Consider the following 18885-nt stretch of genomic DNA (forward strand, 5'->3'; position numbering starts at 1 on the left):
TTTGAAAGCAATAAGAAATGTTCATAATAAACCATTACCAATCTGCCCTTTAGTACAATTGGTCCATAATAGAGCAAGAAGGCTCTAAACTGTGAGGCTTTTCAATCACTTAACCGGTTCAGTTTTCCTGGTGTTCGAGTTATATTGTCTGGAGGTGATATTGCTCCTAAATCTTTGTCGATGGTAGTTAAGATCTCTGGTTTTAAATAGTAATCTTCCTCGTGATTTTTGCTCGAACACCACAGAAGTAAAAGCAATTTCATCACTCCTAATAGAATGGCACGCATGTACTCAGGCACAAATCCCGTTGCCCTATCAAAGTGTGGTATTTCAGAAACAATTGATTTCCCCTTGACACCTCTAAAATTAATTAACTGATAGAATCTACTGACGATGGTTTCCTGTATTTTCATGCGATCGTTTGTCCGCAAAGGTGGATCTTTTGCAAGTATAGGAAATACTTTATTAGTTCCCGAGCCAACTTCAGTTGTTTCTCCTGGGTGCTCACAAGCAGCGCAACCGTATTCTCCATTGTACTGCATTGTGTTTTGTACGGAAGCCTTTGCAGGAGCATCTAAGCAAGCTATAGGAGCAATAGCTTTACTTCGAATTGTTCGTTTCAATGTCGGATGATACCATTCTATTCCATTTGCGTACAAGTTTTGCATAGCCTTAGCAAAGGGAAGTAAGTATGAATTCATTAATGGTTTTTGATTGGTACGGTTGCAGTAATATAACCCGCGTACGAACTAAAAACTCCTTCTGTGCTTCTCCTTCTGTGTGTGACTTCAAAAGCATCTTTTAATATTGATTCCAAAGAGTACTCCAAAAAAAAACTTTGAAGATCATCACTATAACATTGTTCACATCTCTCAGCTGAAGGTTCTTCCAACCACACCCCTATGTAATTGCAGCATTGAGAGCAAATTCGATGTTTAATGACAACGTTCTCTTGTGAATGAGGTAATATTTTATCTACTATTTTCAGAAGCATGTGTTTCGATTTTGGAAGAATATGATCAGCAGGTAGAAGAAAATTTAAGGTGTCTAATACATAGCTTAAAGCTTTCTTTGTCATTTTATTTTCAACATAAAGTTTCAGAATTCGCAGCAAAGCATCTCCACCACTCACAGTAGAATTTTCATAAATCGGTTCCGTCAGAAATTCGTGTGTTATGTTAAATTGATCATTATGTATATCGTCTAACGAAACTGATGAAATCGATGAAACGTTTGATATTTCGTCATCAGTTGTAATGTTGACGTTGTCAACTTCGAAAGGCACTAATGACAACGATGAACCGAATTCGGTAGATGATGAAGGTGACAACGACAGTAATGATCCTGTACTTTCATTTGGCTGACTCGAAGATGATGAAAAAGTATCGGACAACGATGTCTGATATACAACTTGGTCAGAAGTTGAAGGCAATGATGACAACGTCAGCAATGATCCAGTAGTTTCATTTGATCCAGATAATGATACTAAGGAAGCAGCGGATAGCGATGATTCAAATACATCAGAAAACTCCTCAATTTCTACATCATCAGTTTTAACATCAGACTCTGATATCTATAAAGACATTTTTTATGTGAAGAACTTCTATGAAACAATCCAAATATATGTAGGAGAGCGTTCGCAAATGATGTCACGCAGTTTTTTGAAATTTTCACCCCCCCTATGTCATGCAAAATCATACGTGAAAAATACACTGTGTCACATTTAATAGAGACCCCCTACTCCCAAAAGCGTGACATAATTTGTGAACGTTATCTATAGATATATAACGTATCGTCAAATCATCTATTTCCATTTCTTCAATGTTATCTTCCATATTGATAAAAGTTCCAAACTTGTATCCATGTAATCTAATTAAAAATTATATACATATATTTATGAGAATATTAGATGCAGGTAGCTATTACATTATAATTAATGAATATATATTGAATTATTTATTATTAATTATTAAGTATTATTTATTTAATTTTTTGACTTGTTTCGCTTTTTATTTAAAAACTTCTGACTTTTTAATTTCTTATGAGAAGAAAAAATATAGTATTATGTATATTTTGTTAAATCTTGCAAATAACTAAAAAACGAAAATAATTTAATATTAATAATTAATAAAATATTTCTTAATCAAAATTATAGTTTTCTAAAAAGTTCTGGAATAATTGTAAGGTTTAAAAATTATGCATTGATTAGAAAAATTAAACTTTTATAATTTATACCTTAAAATAATATTTCGATAATAAAAATGTAGCTTTTCTTATATTGCGTAATTTCACAGATTATTAATCACGTTTTTTTGTAAATGGAAGAATAGATTTGACATTCGATACGAAATAATCAATTCATATAAAAAATGAAGTTCTAAAACTAACTTCGTCTTATTGAAAACACTAATAGTTGTCATTTTGCATTCTAACCAACTGACAACAAACATTTTATCAAAATGTCAGATACTTTATATTTAATAAGTGCAGTTGACGGTTACTATTACATAGTGTTAAAATTATCGATTTTGGTAACAGAATTACCGGAAATTGAAGTCGGTAAAGAGTTTCAATTCATATATCCTGAAAACGCGGTTAATACAAAAATTAGAAAAGGCAAAATCATAATGGAATCCGGTAAGTTTAATATTTATATATATATATATATATATATAAATGTATGTAATATAGTATAATATAAATAAACAAATAAAAATTGTAATTAAATAATAATAATAAAACATGTAAATACTTGCTATTTATTTTTCAGAAAGTGAGCAGCTATTGATATATGAAATGAATAAATTGTGTTCCTCTCAAAGTAAATCAAATAAGAAAGTAGTTAAGAATATGCATAATTTGTCAAAGCATAGTAAAAAAGAAAACAAAGAGGTAAAATTCTGTGACTCCTATTTTTCAAAAATAGTCTTAAATGAATAATAATTTTCTATTTTGTTTAATTTTACTTAAAATTAATTTCTTTCTGCATATTTTTATTAATCTAAATTATTTGACAATAATAATTTATAAATTATTATTTTTTGCTTATTTATTTAAAATTATTTACAATTTTTTATTTATTTACAATTATTTACAATTTATTTTTTATTTACGCAATTATTTACAATTTATTATTTATTTACAATTAATTACAATTTATTATTTATTTTCAATTATTTACAATTTATTATTTATTCACAATAATAATTTATAAATTATTGGTGTTACAGAAAACCGCAATAAATTTAAAACGAAAGGCAAACATGGAATTGGCTACGGAATTGATAGGTGATATAGAAAAAAAGAAAATTTGTGAAAATAATTCAATAAAAAATGTGAAAGAAGAAATTAATGAACTGCGTAACATAGGGTTATCCTTGTTAGACAAAATTGCAAGAATAAGCCAGGTAATGTTTTACTTTTCGTCGATGATTTAAATAAAATTTTGTAATTTAAAAAAATTAAAAATTAAAGTTTTCCACCAGGAAGTAAATTAAATTCATTTAATAAATTAAGAAGTAAATTAAATTCATTTAATAAATTATTTCATTAATAATAATATATTATTAATTCAAAGATTAATTATTTGCACTTACCTTAGATTTGTTGTATTAAAAAGTAAAATTACATTTTTATTAATTTTTATAGGCAATTGAGTCGATGGAAAATTATGGTACAAACTTGAATAACGAAAAACATGAAGAAATATCAGAATCTTCAAAAAATTTGAACATAAGAATGGACACACCAATTGATTTAGAAATAGAAGATATTAATGCAGTTGCAAATGATAATGATTCAATTCAAAATAATGAAAGTAAAACTAGTGACACAAATTCGTCGTTGGTTGATGATAGTCAGAAAATTACAGCAGATAATATCGAAAAAGGAAGTAAAAGTAAAATTTCTGACAAAAATTCGTCGTTAGTTGATGATAGTCAAGAAATAATAGTAGATAAAATCAAAAAAGAAAAATTATGGATGATGAAAGTGACAGCGAAAGAGTTTCAAGAAAATAAGGCAAATAATTCCTGATTTTATAATTAAAATAGGCATTTTTTATTTAATTTTTAATTTTAATTTCATTTGAGTAAAATAAAATTTATTCAATAACTATCTATCTGCAAATAAATTGCTAATCTATTAATTCAAAATATGTTATTTTTATATCAGCAAATATAATTCCTTTTATTTATTTATAAATTTGATTGATTCTTATCATTTAATTTATTATGTAGGCAGTCGAATTAGTCAAAGAAAGTGGAGTATTTATATTAAAAACGGATAGAAAAGCAGCTGAAAACAAGTCTACAAGTCCGACTAATCTTTATACATTTCAACAAAATTGCTACATATTCTAATGTTACTTATATGTACTATTGTGCTGAAATAATAAAAGTATTATAATTCAATAAATGTTTGCAAAGAATGCTAAATTGAATTTATTTAATTAAAAATAATTATTTTAGTGCATCAAAATAGATTTTCTTACCATAATTTTAAAATAATATACGAGAAAAAAATCCTCTCAAATGAAGACCTAAGAAATAATACCACACATACGAGGAAAATTGCATAAAATTTTGAAGAATACCCTGAAATATTAGTTAATGATAATCGGATAAACACTAGGCTCTTATACACTCAATTATATCATAAAAAAAATTCTGGCGTAACAGTTTTTTAAAACTTATTAAAAACTCCAAAAAAATACAATGTGGAATATTTTCAAAAATTCCGTACGGAAATTCTTTACGGAATTCCGTACGGAATCATTTACGGAATTCCGTATGGAATTCTTTACGGAATTTCCGTACGGAATTTCCGTAGAGCGGTTTCCGTAGAATCGTTTCACGTGGGAATTTGGAAATAATAAGACCTTACAGAAGTAATTTGGCCAGTATTTTATTTAGATATTTTTAAAAAATAATAATTTTAATGATATGGTGTAGATTTTTTAAGAAAATTTAATAAAAAAATATGTTTGAATTTTAAAAATTATTTTTCTGTTGAAAAGATTGTTTCAAATTTTTAAAAATTTTTTGGTCTAACTTTGACGACCTGCATTTTCAAAGAAAAAAATTATACGTTAATGACTATAAATAATCCTCATTCTGTAAAAAATGACCTTTAAAATAAGCTTAATATCATGAAATAGCGTTCATTACATTAGAAGTTATTCAAATTTTGGTAAAACATTGAAAATTATTATTTTTAGGGTTCCGTACACCTACGTTGTATCGGAGGAACCCTATTGGTGAGACTCTTGTGTCCGTAGCCAAATTGTGCCCCCCCCCTAGCAGCTAAACTATTTGACCTAAAGAGCTCAAATTTGGTCCAGATATGTATTTTCACTCGTAGATTACAGGAAAAATATAGCGCATGTGATTGGACGTGATGGTAATAGCGTTGTCAAGGAAATAAGAAAATGTTTGGCCAAAAATGCATAAAAAGTCACCATTCCCCCCCCCATTAACTTCTAAACTATTCGACATGGAGAGCTGAAATTTTGCAAATCGTTACTCGAGAGTTTTTGGGGTCGCTGATTACAAATCCGACGTCAGTTTTTCAAAATTAAAATAGAGGATCCAATATGGCGGATGTCAAAGATAAAATTAATTTAAATCACTTGCAAATCGTTACTCGGGGGTTTTTGGAGTTGCTGATTACAAATCCGATGTTAGTTTCTCAAAATTTAAAATGTCGGATCCAATATGGCTAGCCACAGTCGGCTAGAAGCCACGCAAAATCAGTCAAAACTAATATGATTATCTGATTTCTTTATACAAACTGATTAAGGGCTTTTAAACAAGTAATTAAAAACATCGGGGTGCTTTTTGATGTGAGTCCCCTCGCCTCTCACAAACAAGAGTAATATATAAAAACAAGTAATTAAAATCATCGGGGTTTTTCAATTAAATAATTCACGACTAAATCGACATTCTTTAATTCTTGAAGTTTTAGAAGTATCTCCCTTTTACTAAATTCCCCCATTTTTTTACATTTACAATCAACTTTTAACTAAACAACACAAAGAAGTTTAATAACTGTAAGAGATTTTACCATAAAGGAGAATACAAAACCAAAACTTTCTTTTAAATTCGAAATAATTAAATTAAATAATAATTAGACAATTCTCATATCTTTAAAACGTACTTTTATAATACTTTTATTAACTGCTCCAACAGAGAATATACAATAAAATGTGACGTTTCTATATGCAGAGAGAAATAAAAACAAAAGAAGGATAAATAAAACGAAAGAGCATCGACGTACGTAGACAAAAATTTGCCTTTGTAAAAAATGATATCTAAGGAAAAATTTATTGCCTTATTTGTATATAACTCCACCAAATTTTAAAATGGGCAAAAATGGGCAACTTTAATGAAAAGTACATTTAATTTAGAAGACTTTCCACGTTTAGTTTGTTTTATATCGCGTGGAAGTTAGAGGAACTCACAGATAATAACAAGTGCATTTCAAAAAAATTAACATTTTCCGACGTTAAAAGTGCTATATTTTTTAAAATATAGTATTTTTGAATTTATTATAAATATTTTTCATAACAATACATATCATTTAAAAGAAATAAAATTTAAAAGTAAGAAAAATAATCATTTATAGAAAAATAAATAAATATTTTAGTCAGCGGATAACTTAAAATTTTTTAATCAAACTTTTTAATGAACATACAACCACCGCTATAATATTTGATAAATAACTATAATATTCTACAAAAAGTTACATAAAATACTATAGGTTAAGATTATTATATCTAAAGTTTATAATTCTAAAGTGGACTTTTGACCGCTTTTTGATGCTTCCTGGCCCACTGTGCGATGTGTGTATGTGTGTGTGTACTGAAATTACATTTGCCTCAATATCTCAGAACGAGAAAGAGCTAAAGGCCTCAATTTTTTTTAAATTGTAGGTCTCCATGTGGGACATAAAATAAGAGTATTTTTATCCCGATTCATGAAGTTTAACTATTTTTTTGCATTTTTCATTTAGTAAAAAAACGTTTTTTAGACATAACTTAAAAAAATGTTAGGACACTTTTAAATCTTTTTCTTTAGTTTTGTAGAGTTTTTTCACACGCATCTTTTGAGGCCTAATTGAACATTTTTCGTCCATATTAACCGGAGATATTAAACTTTTAAAAATCAAAAATTTTGGAAAATAAGACTTTTTTAAAAAATTTTTTAAATATGTAGAAGTTTAGTTTTGTATTTAGTTTTGTAGAGTTTTTTCAGACGCATCTTTTGAGTCCCAATTGAACATTTTTTGTCCATATTAACCGAAGATAGTAAACTTTTAAAAATCTAAAATTTTGAAAAATAAGACTTATAAAATTTTTTTTTAATTATGTAAAAGTAACTTAAAAAAATTATTACCAACTTAAAGAGCATTAAAAAACGCTTCGATATACTTATTTTTGAACCTGATTCGGGCAGAAATTATGAAATTATTGGTATTTGAAAAATCAAAAATTGTGGAAATAGTACATTGTACAACTAGTGGCGAAAGTGTGATTTTTCGAGAGTGAAGTTTGCGGCTCGAGCGTAGCGAGAGCAGCAATCACTCGAGAAAAATCATTCTTTCACCACGAGTTGTGCACTACGTTTTCTCCAACGCCTTGCGAGGAAAGGTTTCTTCGTGAGTTTTGTATAATTTTAATTAAAAATGTTCTTATGTTTAATATAATAAAAGACGAATGTTTTGAGTGGGGAAGAAGTTAGATACAAAATAAATCTCGGTCAAAGAACAAGAAAAAAGAATAAATTCATGATTTACTTTCGCCACGCCAAATTTACTTTCGCCACGCTAAAAATTACTTTCGCCACGCTCTTCAGAGCAGTTGAAAAAAGTTCTACTTTCGCCACACTTTTCTACCAAGAAAAGTACTCCTTTCAGAGCAAGTGTTGGAGAAATATCATTTTTTCAACATTCTTGTTTATTAATTTATGTGTAATTATTAAACTATTATTACCATCTTATAGAATATATAAAAACACATTTTTTAGACCAAGATTTAATGTTTTTTAACCCTTTTATAAAAAGTAATTCTTATATTTCAATTATTATTATTTCTATGAGGAAGCAAAGTGTTCATGAAATGAACACCAAAATTATAAAAATGTACAACTTGGCAGCAGTTTTTCTTAATATGTCAATATTATATATTATTGTCTATAAAAAATTAATCTTGGTATTTGAAATAATTTTGTTAAAAAATTTTTTTTTTAAAAGTAAGTATAATAATAAATAATAATACATATAATAACAATAATAAATAAATAAATAATAAATATAATAGTAAACAATAAGAGTAATTGACATTTAATATTTTTGTTTCTCACGTTCATTCCTACTGTACCACGCAAACGGAGCAACCTGTTATGGTCCGCCATGTCCAACTTCTCATATTGAGCTACCCTGTAAAAAAAAAGAATTGGGTGGTCCGGGATTTCGAATTGGGATGTCGTTTCTTGAATTCGAGAAAACGACTTTTTCGAATTGGACTGATTTCTGAATTCAGAAATGTATGGTTCCGCGATCAACCCAATTCGACAGATATTTTAAAGATAAAAATAAAGAGTTTAACACTTCACTGGTCATTGAACAGTAGTTAATTGAGACGGTGCACGTTATTCACGTAGGTGAATACATTTCCCACATAGCACAATAGTATGAGGTAAGGTTATGTTGAATACTAATCGTAAGGCTCATAAGGTTACACGATATTGCTGTGGTAGACCTAAGGTGAATTAAAAACTTCCGCCATGGAGGTAAGGTTACTTGTTAGGGTGTGGTAAGTATATATGATAAGGCTATGGTAACCTTACACGTTAAGGTTGAGATAACTTTACACGTTAAGGTTGAGGTAACGTAACACGTTAAGGTTGAGGTAACATTACACGTTAAGGTTGAGTTAAGGTTAGATGTCAAGGTTGAGGTAAGGTAATTAATAAGTTGTAAGGTTAAGGTAAGGTTGTGATAAGTTTACCAGTTATGGAAAATATTGACAAAATAATTAATAATATAATAAATAAATATTAAATTAGAAAGTTAAGTTTGTTGCTCTTCTCTATTTTGGAAACCTGACATGAAGCAGAAAATTTTGAAAACAAATTTGGGGGGACTAGGATTTGAACCCGGGATCGACGCGCATAAACCTAACATCCTAACTAACTAAGCTAAGTGGAGAACTGGTAGCAAGAAAATTAATTTTGCCTTTAAGGAGTTAATCATATTCTTGCTTCACCTTAAAGGCAAAATTGATTTTCCTTCTGACAGTTCTGCACTTAGCTCAGTTAGTTAGAATGATTGGTTTATGCGCGTCGATCCCGGGTTCGAATCCCAGTCCCCCCAAATTTGTTTTCAAAATTTTCTGCTTCATGTCAGGTTTCCAAAATAGAGAAGAGCAACAAACTTAACTTTCTAATTTAATATTTATTTATTATATTATTAATTATTTTATCAATATTTTCCATAACTGGTAAACTTATCACAACCTTACCTTATCCTTACCTCAACCTTACAACTTAATAATTACCTTACCTCAACCTTAACGTGTAACGTTACCTCAACCTTAACGTGTAACGTTACCTCAACCTTAACGTGTAAGGTTACCTCAACCTTAACGTGTAAGGTTACATCAACCTTAACGTGTAAGGTTATCTCAACCTTAACGTGTAAGGTTACCATAGCCTTATCATATATACTTACCACACTCTAACATATAACCTTACCTCCATGGCGGAAGTTTTTAGTTCACGTTAGGTCTACCACAGCAATATCGTGTAACCTTATGAGCCTTACGATTAGTACTGAACATAACCTTACCTCATACTATTGTGCTATGTGGGTTCTTTAAGCAATAATGTTAATTTTCAATAAAATAGAGAGAATTAAAAATTTGATGTGGTCTTTGTTTACAATAGAAAAAGTTTTCTACTTTTAGGGTTATTAAAACAGCTTACTTACCGACAGCTGAGAAGTATTATAATAACAAATCAAATGATGATTTCTATACGAAAGTATCATTTACGTCGGTAATTGAATATTAATAAATTAATTTTAAATTTTTAAACAGATTAAAAATTTTTTATTAAGAATATTTAAAAAAAAATTTACAATAATTACTGTAATTAATATTTTCTTCAAAATATAATTATATGATTGTTATAAAAATAATAATTTTAAAACAATTTATTTGAATCAACAAAAAAATAATTTCTTTTCTTGATTTTCATAATTAAAACGTTTTTAAATTATTTATTCTTCAATTTTATAAATTAGGATTAAATTAAGTATAAGTAAATAATGTTAAAATATTTCGTTTATTTAAAATCTTGTTAAACAATTAAAATAACGTTTATATATAAATTTAAAAAAAATTTCTGCATAAAATGTTAATTCATAAATTTTCTCCTTCTGGTTCCTGTGACACTGAAGTTTTATAAAATTAAATTCTATTCAGTATGAAAAAAATATTTTATTTTAATACATTTCGATGACAACAATGATGCTCTCTTAAATATACTTAATATAGATGATTCCTAAATGTAAATATTCACAAGAGAAATAAAGAGTAAAGAAAAATAATTCTGCTTTAGCCTCATTTATTTTCATGATACAATTATTGTTATTTGCTCCATTTGAACTAAAGAGAAATTTATATTTAATTTAACATTTCTTGATTAACATAAAAAAATCAAATCAAGCTGTACAGTAAAGCCAATTCTTTTTAAAAAATAAGCTTTTGTTAATCAAATTTAAAAAAAATTATGGAGACTAAAATGAGCACCAAAGTTGAAATCGAAATGTCCTAGAACAACAAACCTTCACGGAAGTAAATTTCTTTTCATTATTTATTCAGAAACAAAACTAAAAATGTTGAAAGAAAAATTCCTCGTAAAGTAAAATAGACTTTTTTAAAACTTGCATAGCAAACTTGTTGACTTTTAAATACATTTAAAAAACAAAAATTTAAAATTAATTTATTAATATTCAATTACCGACGTAAATGATACTTTCGTATAGAAATCATCATTTGATTTGTTATCATAATACTTCTCAGCTGTCGGTAAGTAAGCTGTTTTAATAACCCTAAAAGTAGAAAACTTTTTCTATTGTAAACAAAGACCACATCAAATTTTTAATTCTCTCTATTTTATTGAAAATTAACATTATTGCTTAAAGAAATGTATTCACCTACGTGAATAACGTGCACCGTCTCAATTAACTACTGTTCAATGTCCAGTGAAGTGTTAAACTCTTTATTTTCATCTTTAAAATATCTGTCGAATTGGGTTGATCGCGGAACCATACATTTCTGAATTCAGAAATCAGTCCAATTCGAAAAAGTCGTTTTCTCGAATTCAAGAAACGACATCCCAATTCGAAATCCCGGACCACCCAATTCTTTTTTTACAGGGTATCGGTTTGATATGTTTCGTAAAACGCGGATTGATATTTACGCCCATAGAAACATCTAATCGTCATAAGAAAGCTTGTTTTATATTCTCTATTAAATATTATTTTTTCCTAAATCGACCTTTTTTCATTTTCTGTATGGATTTTTAAAAATTAATTATCAAAGTCAAAAATTACACCAAAAGAGGGGAAGTTTTCGACTTTGATAATTAATTTTTAAAAATTTAGACAGAAAATGAAAAAAAGGGCGATTTAAGGAAAAATAATATTTAATAGAGAATATAATTCAAACTTACTTATGACGATTAGATGTTTCTAGGAGCGTAAATATGAATCCGCGTTTTACAAAACAAAGCAACAGCTCGATGTAGGACATGGCCGACCATAACAGGTTGCACCGTTTTCGTGATGAAAGTGTTTACGCTATGGTAGTGTAGGGACGTAGATGATCAACAAAAATAATAAGTCATTACTTCTATTATTTAACTAGCCAAATTATCCGCGCGCGGGAATGTTGTATTGCAATGTTTATTGTAAACCATTTCAAACCATTTTAATTTATGTAATTTTTAAAGAAATACTTATTATGACACATAACTAAAAAACTAATAATTAGAATTAAATTTTCAAATTATATTATATTTTTAAACTTTAAAGTACATAAAAAAAATTTAACAAATTTTGATACTAATTTTAAATTTTACATCAGATTTTCAAAATTGAAAACTTCTTGTACGAGGTAAATTGAATTTCGAAAAAATTGATATTAGTAGTAGAGCTAGGCGGGTTCTGGCCCAGTTACCGACCGTCGGTAAGGTAGATTTCCTAATAGCTCACTTTCAGATGGGTTAGAAGGGATGTTCTGTTTTACCGACCGAGTTTTTAGTACCGGCTGCCACCGCTAGATGGCGCCACTTTATTTTTTGTTCAATTTAAACCCCCTTAGAGGGGTATTAAAATTTTTATTTTTGAATTTTCAAGTGGGTTAGAAGGGATGTTCTGTTTTACCGACATCTATGTTCAGGCTGCCACCGAGAGATGGCGCCACATGTGAATTCTGACCCCCTTGGCGGGAAATTTAAATTTTTTATTTTCAAACTTTCAAGTGGGTTAGAAGGGATAATTTTAAATTTCGCGCCACATGTGAATTTGAACTTCCTTGGCGGGATATTTAAATTTTATTTTAATAATTTTAATCCTGTTTGTGTTAGGTGATTTTAAATTTCGCGCCTAAATTTCATGATTTCAAACCCCTTGGCAGGATATTTTTAATTTTTATTTAATAATTTCAAGTCTATTGGTGGTTAATTATTTTAGGCAGCCACTAACAGATGGCGCTACTATCAATTAGAAAATAACACTAAAATCTTTTAATTTAGTCTGCAACTATTAGATAAAACCATTTGTTTTTAATTGTTTAAATTTTTTTTTTAGAAATTAAACTTTTTGAATTTTCCCGCCAATAAGTTTGGCCCTTAATCTGCTACATGTGATAGAACTCTTATGATTGGAAAAATTGAAATGTATAGTTACTCAAATGGAAAATGAATTTTCCTAGATTTTCAATAATACAAAGTTGGTAGCAGCAAACAGTGAATAATACTCCTCTGTATATTCTTTCTCTATTGGACCTCTTCCTGAGAGCACGTGGATTAAATCTAAAAATTTTCATCAGTGCAAATAGAGGTTAGTTTTATTTAAAATATTAATTATTGTTTTTAATATTTAGTTATTACATAAATAATAATTATATATTATATTAAAAAAAAAATTTATTATTATATTTTATAATTAATAATTATTTATGTAATAATACATATTTATTTTCCCATTAAATATTCATGTGTTCTTATAATAAACCATTTCTTTTTCTTTTCTAAGAAATTCAAAAATGATAAGATTTTGCGGGCGATGTTGCTTTTGCTTATACATGGCATCAAATCCTTTTGTAAGTACTATTCTTCATTATACATTTGTTAAGAAAAATTATTATTAACCCCTATTTTATTATCTAACAATTAAATTACTTTCTATTGTTTCTCCTATTTTTTAAATCGCTTTAAAAATTAATTAATCTATTTTTTCTTATAGATGATGGGTGCATTCCAATGCACTAGAATGCAACCTCCACAAATTGAACCTGTTCACTTGCAACATCAACCTGTTCACTTGCAACAGCAACCCCGACCAGTGCACCATCAACCTGTTCACTTGCAACAGCAACCCCGACCAGTGCACCAACAACCTGTTCACTTGCGACAGCAACCCCGACAAGTGCACCAACAACAGCAACCAGTTCACTTGCAACAGCAACCCCGACAAGTGCACCAACAACAGCAACCAGTTCACTTGCAACAGCAACCCCGACAAGTGCACCAGCTACAGCAATTGCATCATCGACAGCCATTGCAAACTAAACAAGTCGACCAGGTAAATTATAAAAATTTAATTAAATATCAAATTTATTTACAATTAATTTACATCTTATTTACATTTTTTTATTTATTTACCATTAATGTACACTTTATTTACATTTTTTTTATATTTACAATTTATTTATTTCTTTACAATTTATCTACATTTTTATTGATTTATTTACATTTTTTTATATTTACAATTTATTTATTTCTTTACAATTTATCTACATTATATTTATTTACACTTTATCTACAATTTATTTATATCTTATTTACATTTTTTTTTAAATATTTATTTACACTTTATTTACACTTTATTTATTTACAATTAATTTACACTTTATTTACAATTTATTTATTTATTTACATCCTATTTATAATTTTTTTTATTTATTTTTACTTTTTACCTTTTTATCTGCGTTTAATTATTAATTTATTTAATTATAATTATTTTATACTTAAATTTGTAGGAAGAAAAAACGGACTCCAGTCGACAAAAAAACTCTAGATGGGGTCCAATAGAACCTTATGTTCCACCGTCCACATCATCATCATCAACAACAACAACAAATAATGAAGAAGAAATTTACATTCCAAAACCTATAAAAAAAGAAATAAAAATTGAAGATCAGCCCAGCTTACAAAAATCGTCTTCATCATCATCATTATCATCTTCTTCCTCAAGTTCATCGTCATCATCCTCCTCTAAAAGTTCAGCAACAGTGACAGAATTACCAATTTTAAAATCATTGCCTTCTGTTGAAGATTTGTTCTCTGCAGAAAAAATTTCAACGTCGATTAAACCTACGGAAAAAGTTCCAGGGTCTGTTAAACCCACGGAAAAAATTTCAACGTCGATTAAACCTACGGAAAAAGTTCCAGGGTCTGTTAAACCCACGGAAAAAATTTCAACGTCGATTAAACCTACGGAAAAAGTTTCAGGGTCTGTTAAACCCATGGAAAAAATTTCAACGTCGATTAAACCTACGGAAAAAGTTCCAGGGTCTGTTAAACCCACGGAAAAAATTTCAACGTCGATTAAACCTACGGAAAAAGTTCCAGGGTCTGTTAAACCCATGGAAGTAAAGCCTGCGAAAAATTCAGAGTCCAATGATGAAATTCAGAGTCCCTATGTTAGAAAAGTGACGAAACCTCAAACGGTAACTGGAAAAAGGAAGAGGTCTGAAAAGGAGAATAAGGATGATAATGAGAATAAGGAGAACAAGGATGATAAGAGTAAACAAAAAAAACCTAAAAAAATAGGTGATATGGAAGATTTTTATTTTGAACAATATAGAGTTTATTATTTAAAATATAAGTTAAAGAAAGGGCTGTCACAAGGAAAAAAAAATTTGATTTTGATTTTACTTTATTTTCATTATTTTTTATTTTCATTTTACTTTTATTTTCATTCGTTATTTTTATGTCAGTTCCTTACTTTTATAATTTAAACGTGAAACATGTTCGATTTTGATAGGAGAAACTTCTATTATATAAAATACAACTCAGTATTACGGTGGTTTTACAAATGTCTTCATTGTAAGAAATTGAAAGTAAAAATGTTGTATATTTTTTTAAAAAAATCTCTATTTCGTTATTTTTTATCACCAATATGAAATTGGTTGTATATTAAGAATATATATGTAAAAAAAAAGAATATTATTTTGAATAAAGTAAATGCTTCTTCTTTGTTTTAATTTTCAATTTATTTTTAAAATACATACTCTTTTCCATTGAAATTATTTTTAAATAATATACTTTGGAATGCAAATTCTATTATGTAGTGTGTGGAAAGAAGTTGTATAATTTTGTAGTTGATTTTACTATTTTTGACATAGTTAAAAATACTAGTTCAGTTGACTAAAAAAGTAGTTGAATTTCAAAAACAAAAAATTGATTTCCAATAAATTATTATAAATTTCTCATTAAAAAAGAAGAGAAAAATTATATTTATTAAAACAAAATTTATTTGTATAATTGACAAAATTTAACCTAAAATTAACTTATAATTTGATTAAATAAACAATTCAAACTTTATTTTTGAATATTTACCATAAATGCTAATGTGAATATTACTTACATAATAATAGAACCAAAATTGGTAGTAAATTAGTCCTTTTCTTTTACAGTGTTATTTAAAAAAAAACAATGATTATTAAAAGAAAAACAATATTCTAAATTCTTTAAAAATATTAAATTAAACATTAAAATATATTTTTAATCTAAAAATGAAGACGAAGTTTCAAAATTACTTTTTATCATACATAGTGCTGAAATTTAAAAATTGTAAATGCATATAATAAGAATAATTTTAAAGAATTTATAATATAAATCTTTGCAAATTAAATGTATGGAAGATTTGAAGTTCGCGCCAATACAAATAATAGTTACGGAGAACCGCCGCATAGAGATGCTGCTTTCACTACTGTAGCGATGCATAGTGGGGAGCGCCGTGGTGGGGATCGCCACAGTGAATGAGTGCGGTGCGCCAGCCACCACACTCATTCTACTTTCAGATTGCATCGTTGTAGGTTTCTCTTCCTTACAGGTCTCTTCCCTCCAGGTCTTTCTCTTCACTAGGTCTTTGTTTCTTTCTCTTCTCCAGGTCTTTCTTTCCTCCAGGTCTTTCTCTCCTCTAGGTCTTTGTTTCTTTCTCTTCTCCAGGTCTTTCTTTCCTCCAGGTCTTTCTCTCCTCAAGGTCTTTGTTTCTTTCTCTTCTCCAGGTCTTTCTTTCCTCCAGGTCTTTCTCTAAATTTTTTCTTTCTCTTCACCAGGTCTTTCTCTCTAAATTTTTTCTTTCTCTCCACCAGGTCTTTCACTCTAAATTTTTTCTTTCTTTCCTCCAGGTCTTTCTCTCTAAATTTTTTCTTTCTCTTCACCAGGTCTTTCTCTCTAAATTTTTTCTTTCTCTCCACCAGGTCTTTCTCTCTAAATTTTTTCTTTCTCTTCACCAGATCTTTCTCTCTAAATTTTTTCTTTCTCTCCACCAGGTCTTTCACTCAAAATTTTTTCTTTCCTTCAGGTCTTTCTCTCTAAATTTTTTCTTTCTCTTCGCCAGGTCTTTCTCTCTAAATTTTTTCTTTCTCTCCACCAAGTCTTTCACTCAAAATTTTTTCTTTCTTTCCTCCAGGTCTTTCTCTCTAAATTTTTTCTTTCTCTTCACCAGGTCTTTCTCTCTAAATTTTTTCTTTCTCTCCACCAGGTCTTTCTCTCTAAATTTTTTCTTTCTCTCCACCAGGTCTTTCTCTCTAAATTTTTTCTTTCTCTTCACCAGATCTTTCTCTCTAAATTTTTTCTTTCTCTCCACCAGGTCTTTCACTCAAAATTTTTTCTTTCCTCCAGGTCTTTCTCTCTAAATTTTTTCTTTCTCTTCACCAGGTCTTTCTCTCTTTCTCGTATAGATCTTGTTTCTCTTTCACTCTTACAGATCTTTTTTCTGTTTATTTTAATTTTTTGTTTCTAAAATTAATTTTATTCTTTATTAAAAAAAAATTTCTTTTCTTTTAGAAAAAAAATAATAATAATGAATCCATTTAATCCTCCATCCAATTGTTAAAATCAGCTAGAGGAAGAAGAAAATGAAATTAATATTTTTGACGATAGTAGTCATGATGAGGATGATGATGATGGTGATGATGATGCGTCCATGATCATAATTTATGATGAGTATGACCATAACAATTATGAGGATGACGACGACGACGACAACGATGACGACAACGATGACGGATACGACAGTGTGGGGGAGACAATCATCATTAGTGATGATGATGACGACGACCACGACGTTTTAATTATAGACATCGATCCGGAAGAAGTTAGTTGATACTTTTTATTCTATTTTAAATTAACTTAAAAAAAAAATATTACTTTCATTTAAATTAACTTTAACCATATTTTTAATTTTTTAGATGTCGGAGTATATTGAAGATTATCCTGAAAATTATTAAATTTTATTTTAAATAAAAAGAAATATTTTTTAAATTAAAGCATTAATTTTATTTCCTTAAATTTTAGCGCGCATGGTGTAAGCGCATATTAAGGTGGGGATAATTTGCGTGCGCAATCAAAAATGTAGTGGGGTTAGAGAAAGAGTGGGGATTGCAGCAATATAAGGCGAGTTTCAAAGCCACCAAGTCATTATTATTTCAGGTTCTTGAATTAGCAGTAAGTATAAACATTAATCTATTTTCTAAGTTCCTTTTTTCAGCTTGATTTTCTAAGTTTCATTTTCAGCTTTATTTTCTAAGTTTCTTTTTCAGCTACATTTTTTCTAAGTTTCTTTTTCAGCTTTATTTTCTAAGTTCCTTTTTCAGCTTTATTATCTAAGTTTCTTTTTCAGCTACATTTTTTCTAAGTTTCTTTTTCAGCTTTATTTTCCAAGTTCCTTTTTCAGCTTTATTTTCTAAGTTTCTTTTTCAGCTACTCCGTAGGGCGTTTTGAAGGTTACCTGCCGACGAAGCCGCTAGCGGAATTGATGAAAGATGGACTGTACTACGTCTCAAAGATGAAGAAGGTCCAGACCAAATATGGACCAAGGATCATTGTCGAAATTGATGCTGATTTCGTCACATACTTACCAACAAGATTCATCAAGCTCTTTGAGGATGAACCCACCACCTTGGACATGATGAAAGAAGCTGCGATATCGAAGAAACTTCAAATGAAGTATCTTGGAGGACCGTATAATGTTGTTGAATAATATTATTTTTCAGAATTAGAATAATTTTTATTTTCAGAATTTATAAAAGAATTTAAATTAAATTTTAAAGGAAAGGTTGTTTTTGAAATTAAGAAGCATTGTTTCAAATTAATAACATTTATTTTTGATAACTTAATAACTAAATTTTACAAAAAAGATTCACAATTTTCATAGAAAGATTTTAAAGTAGAGTCAACTTCATCAATTCCATTAGAAATAGCACTTATATATTGGTTTGGTGGTTCCAAAAACCAATCGTTTTGCTTAGAACAATCAATAACAATTAGAGGAAATAGACTTTTAAAAATATCCTTTGTTAAAATAGGT

General features: G+C 28.5%; 1 protein-coding gene across 1 annotated transcript; it reads left to right on the plus strand.

Moving 5' to 3' along the window:
• Window positions 1-2627: 2627 nt before the first annotated feature.
• LOC122506290 (general transcriptional corepressor trfA-like) lies at window positions 2628-18558 on the plus strand. The gene is made up of 8 exons (XM_043618386.1): window positions 2628-2637; window positions 2771-2892; window positions 3649-4020; window positions 13531-13869; window positions 14327-15092; window positions 17423-17673; window positions 17768-17775; window positions 18279-18558. The coding sequence occupies exons 1-8, from the start codon at window positions 2628-2630 to the stop codon at window positions 18556-18558; spliced, it is 2148 nt and encodes a 715-aa protein (XP_043474321.1).
• Window positions 18559-18885: the final 327 nt, after the last annotated feature.

Source organism: Leptopilina heterotoma, unplaced genomic scaffold (assembly GCF_015476425.1).
Source record: "Leptopilina heterotoma isolate Lh14 unplaced genomic scaffold, ASM1547642v1 Lhet_402, whole genome shotgun sequence".
Taxonomy (NCBI): Eukaryota; Metazoa; Arthropoda; class Insecta; order Hymenoptera; family Figitidae; genus Leptopilina; species Leptopilina heterotoma.

What these genes read in the sequence shown, in the direction of transcription:
- LOC122506290 (XM_043618386.1), top strand. An exon ending in GTAAAAAAGAAAACAAAGAG is followed by an intron (nt 2,893 to 3,648) that starts GTAAAATTCTGT and finishes TAATTTTTATAG; the next exon opens with GCAATTGAGTCGATGGAAAA. An exon ending in AAGAGTTTCAAGAAAATAAG is followed by an intron (nt 4,021 to 13,530) that starts GCAAATAATTCC and finishes TTTTTCTTATAG; the next exon opens with ATGATGGGTGCATTCCAATG.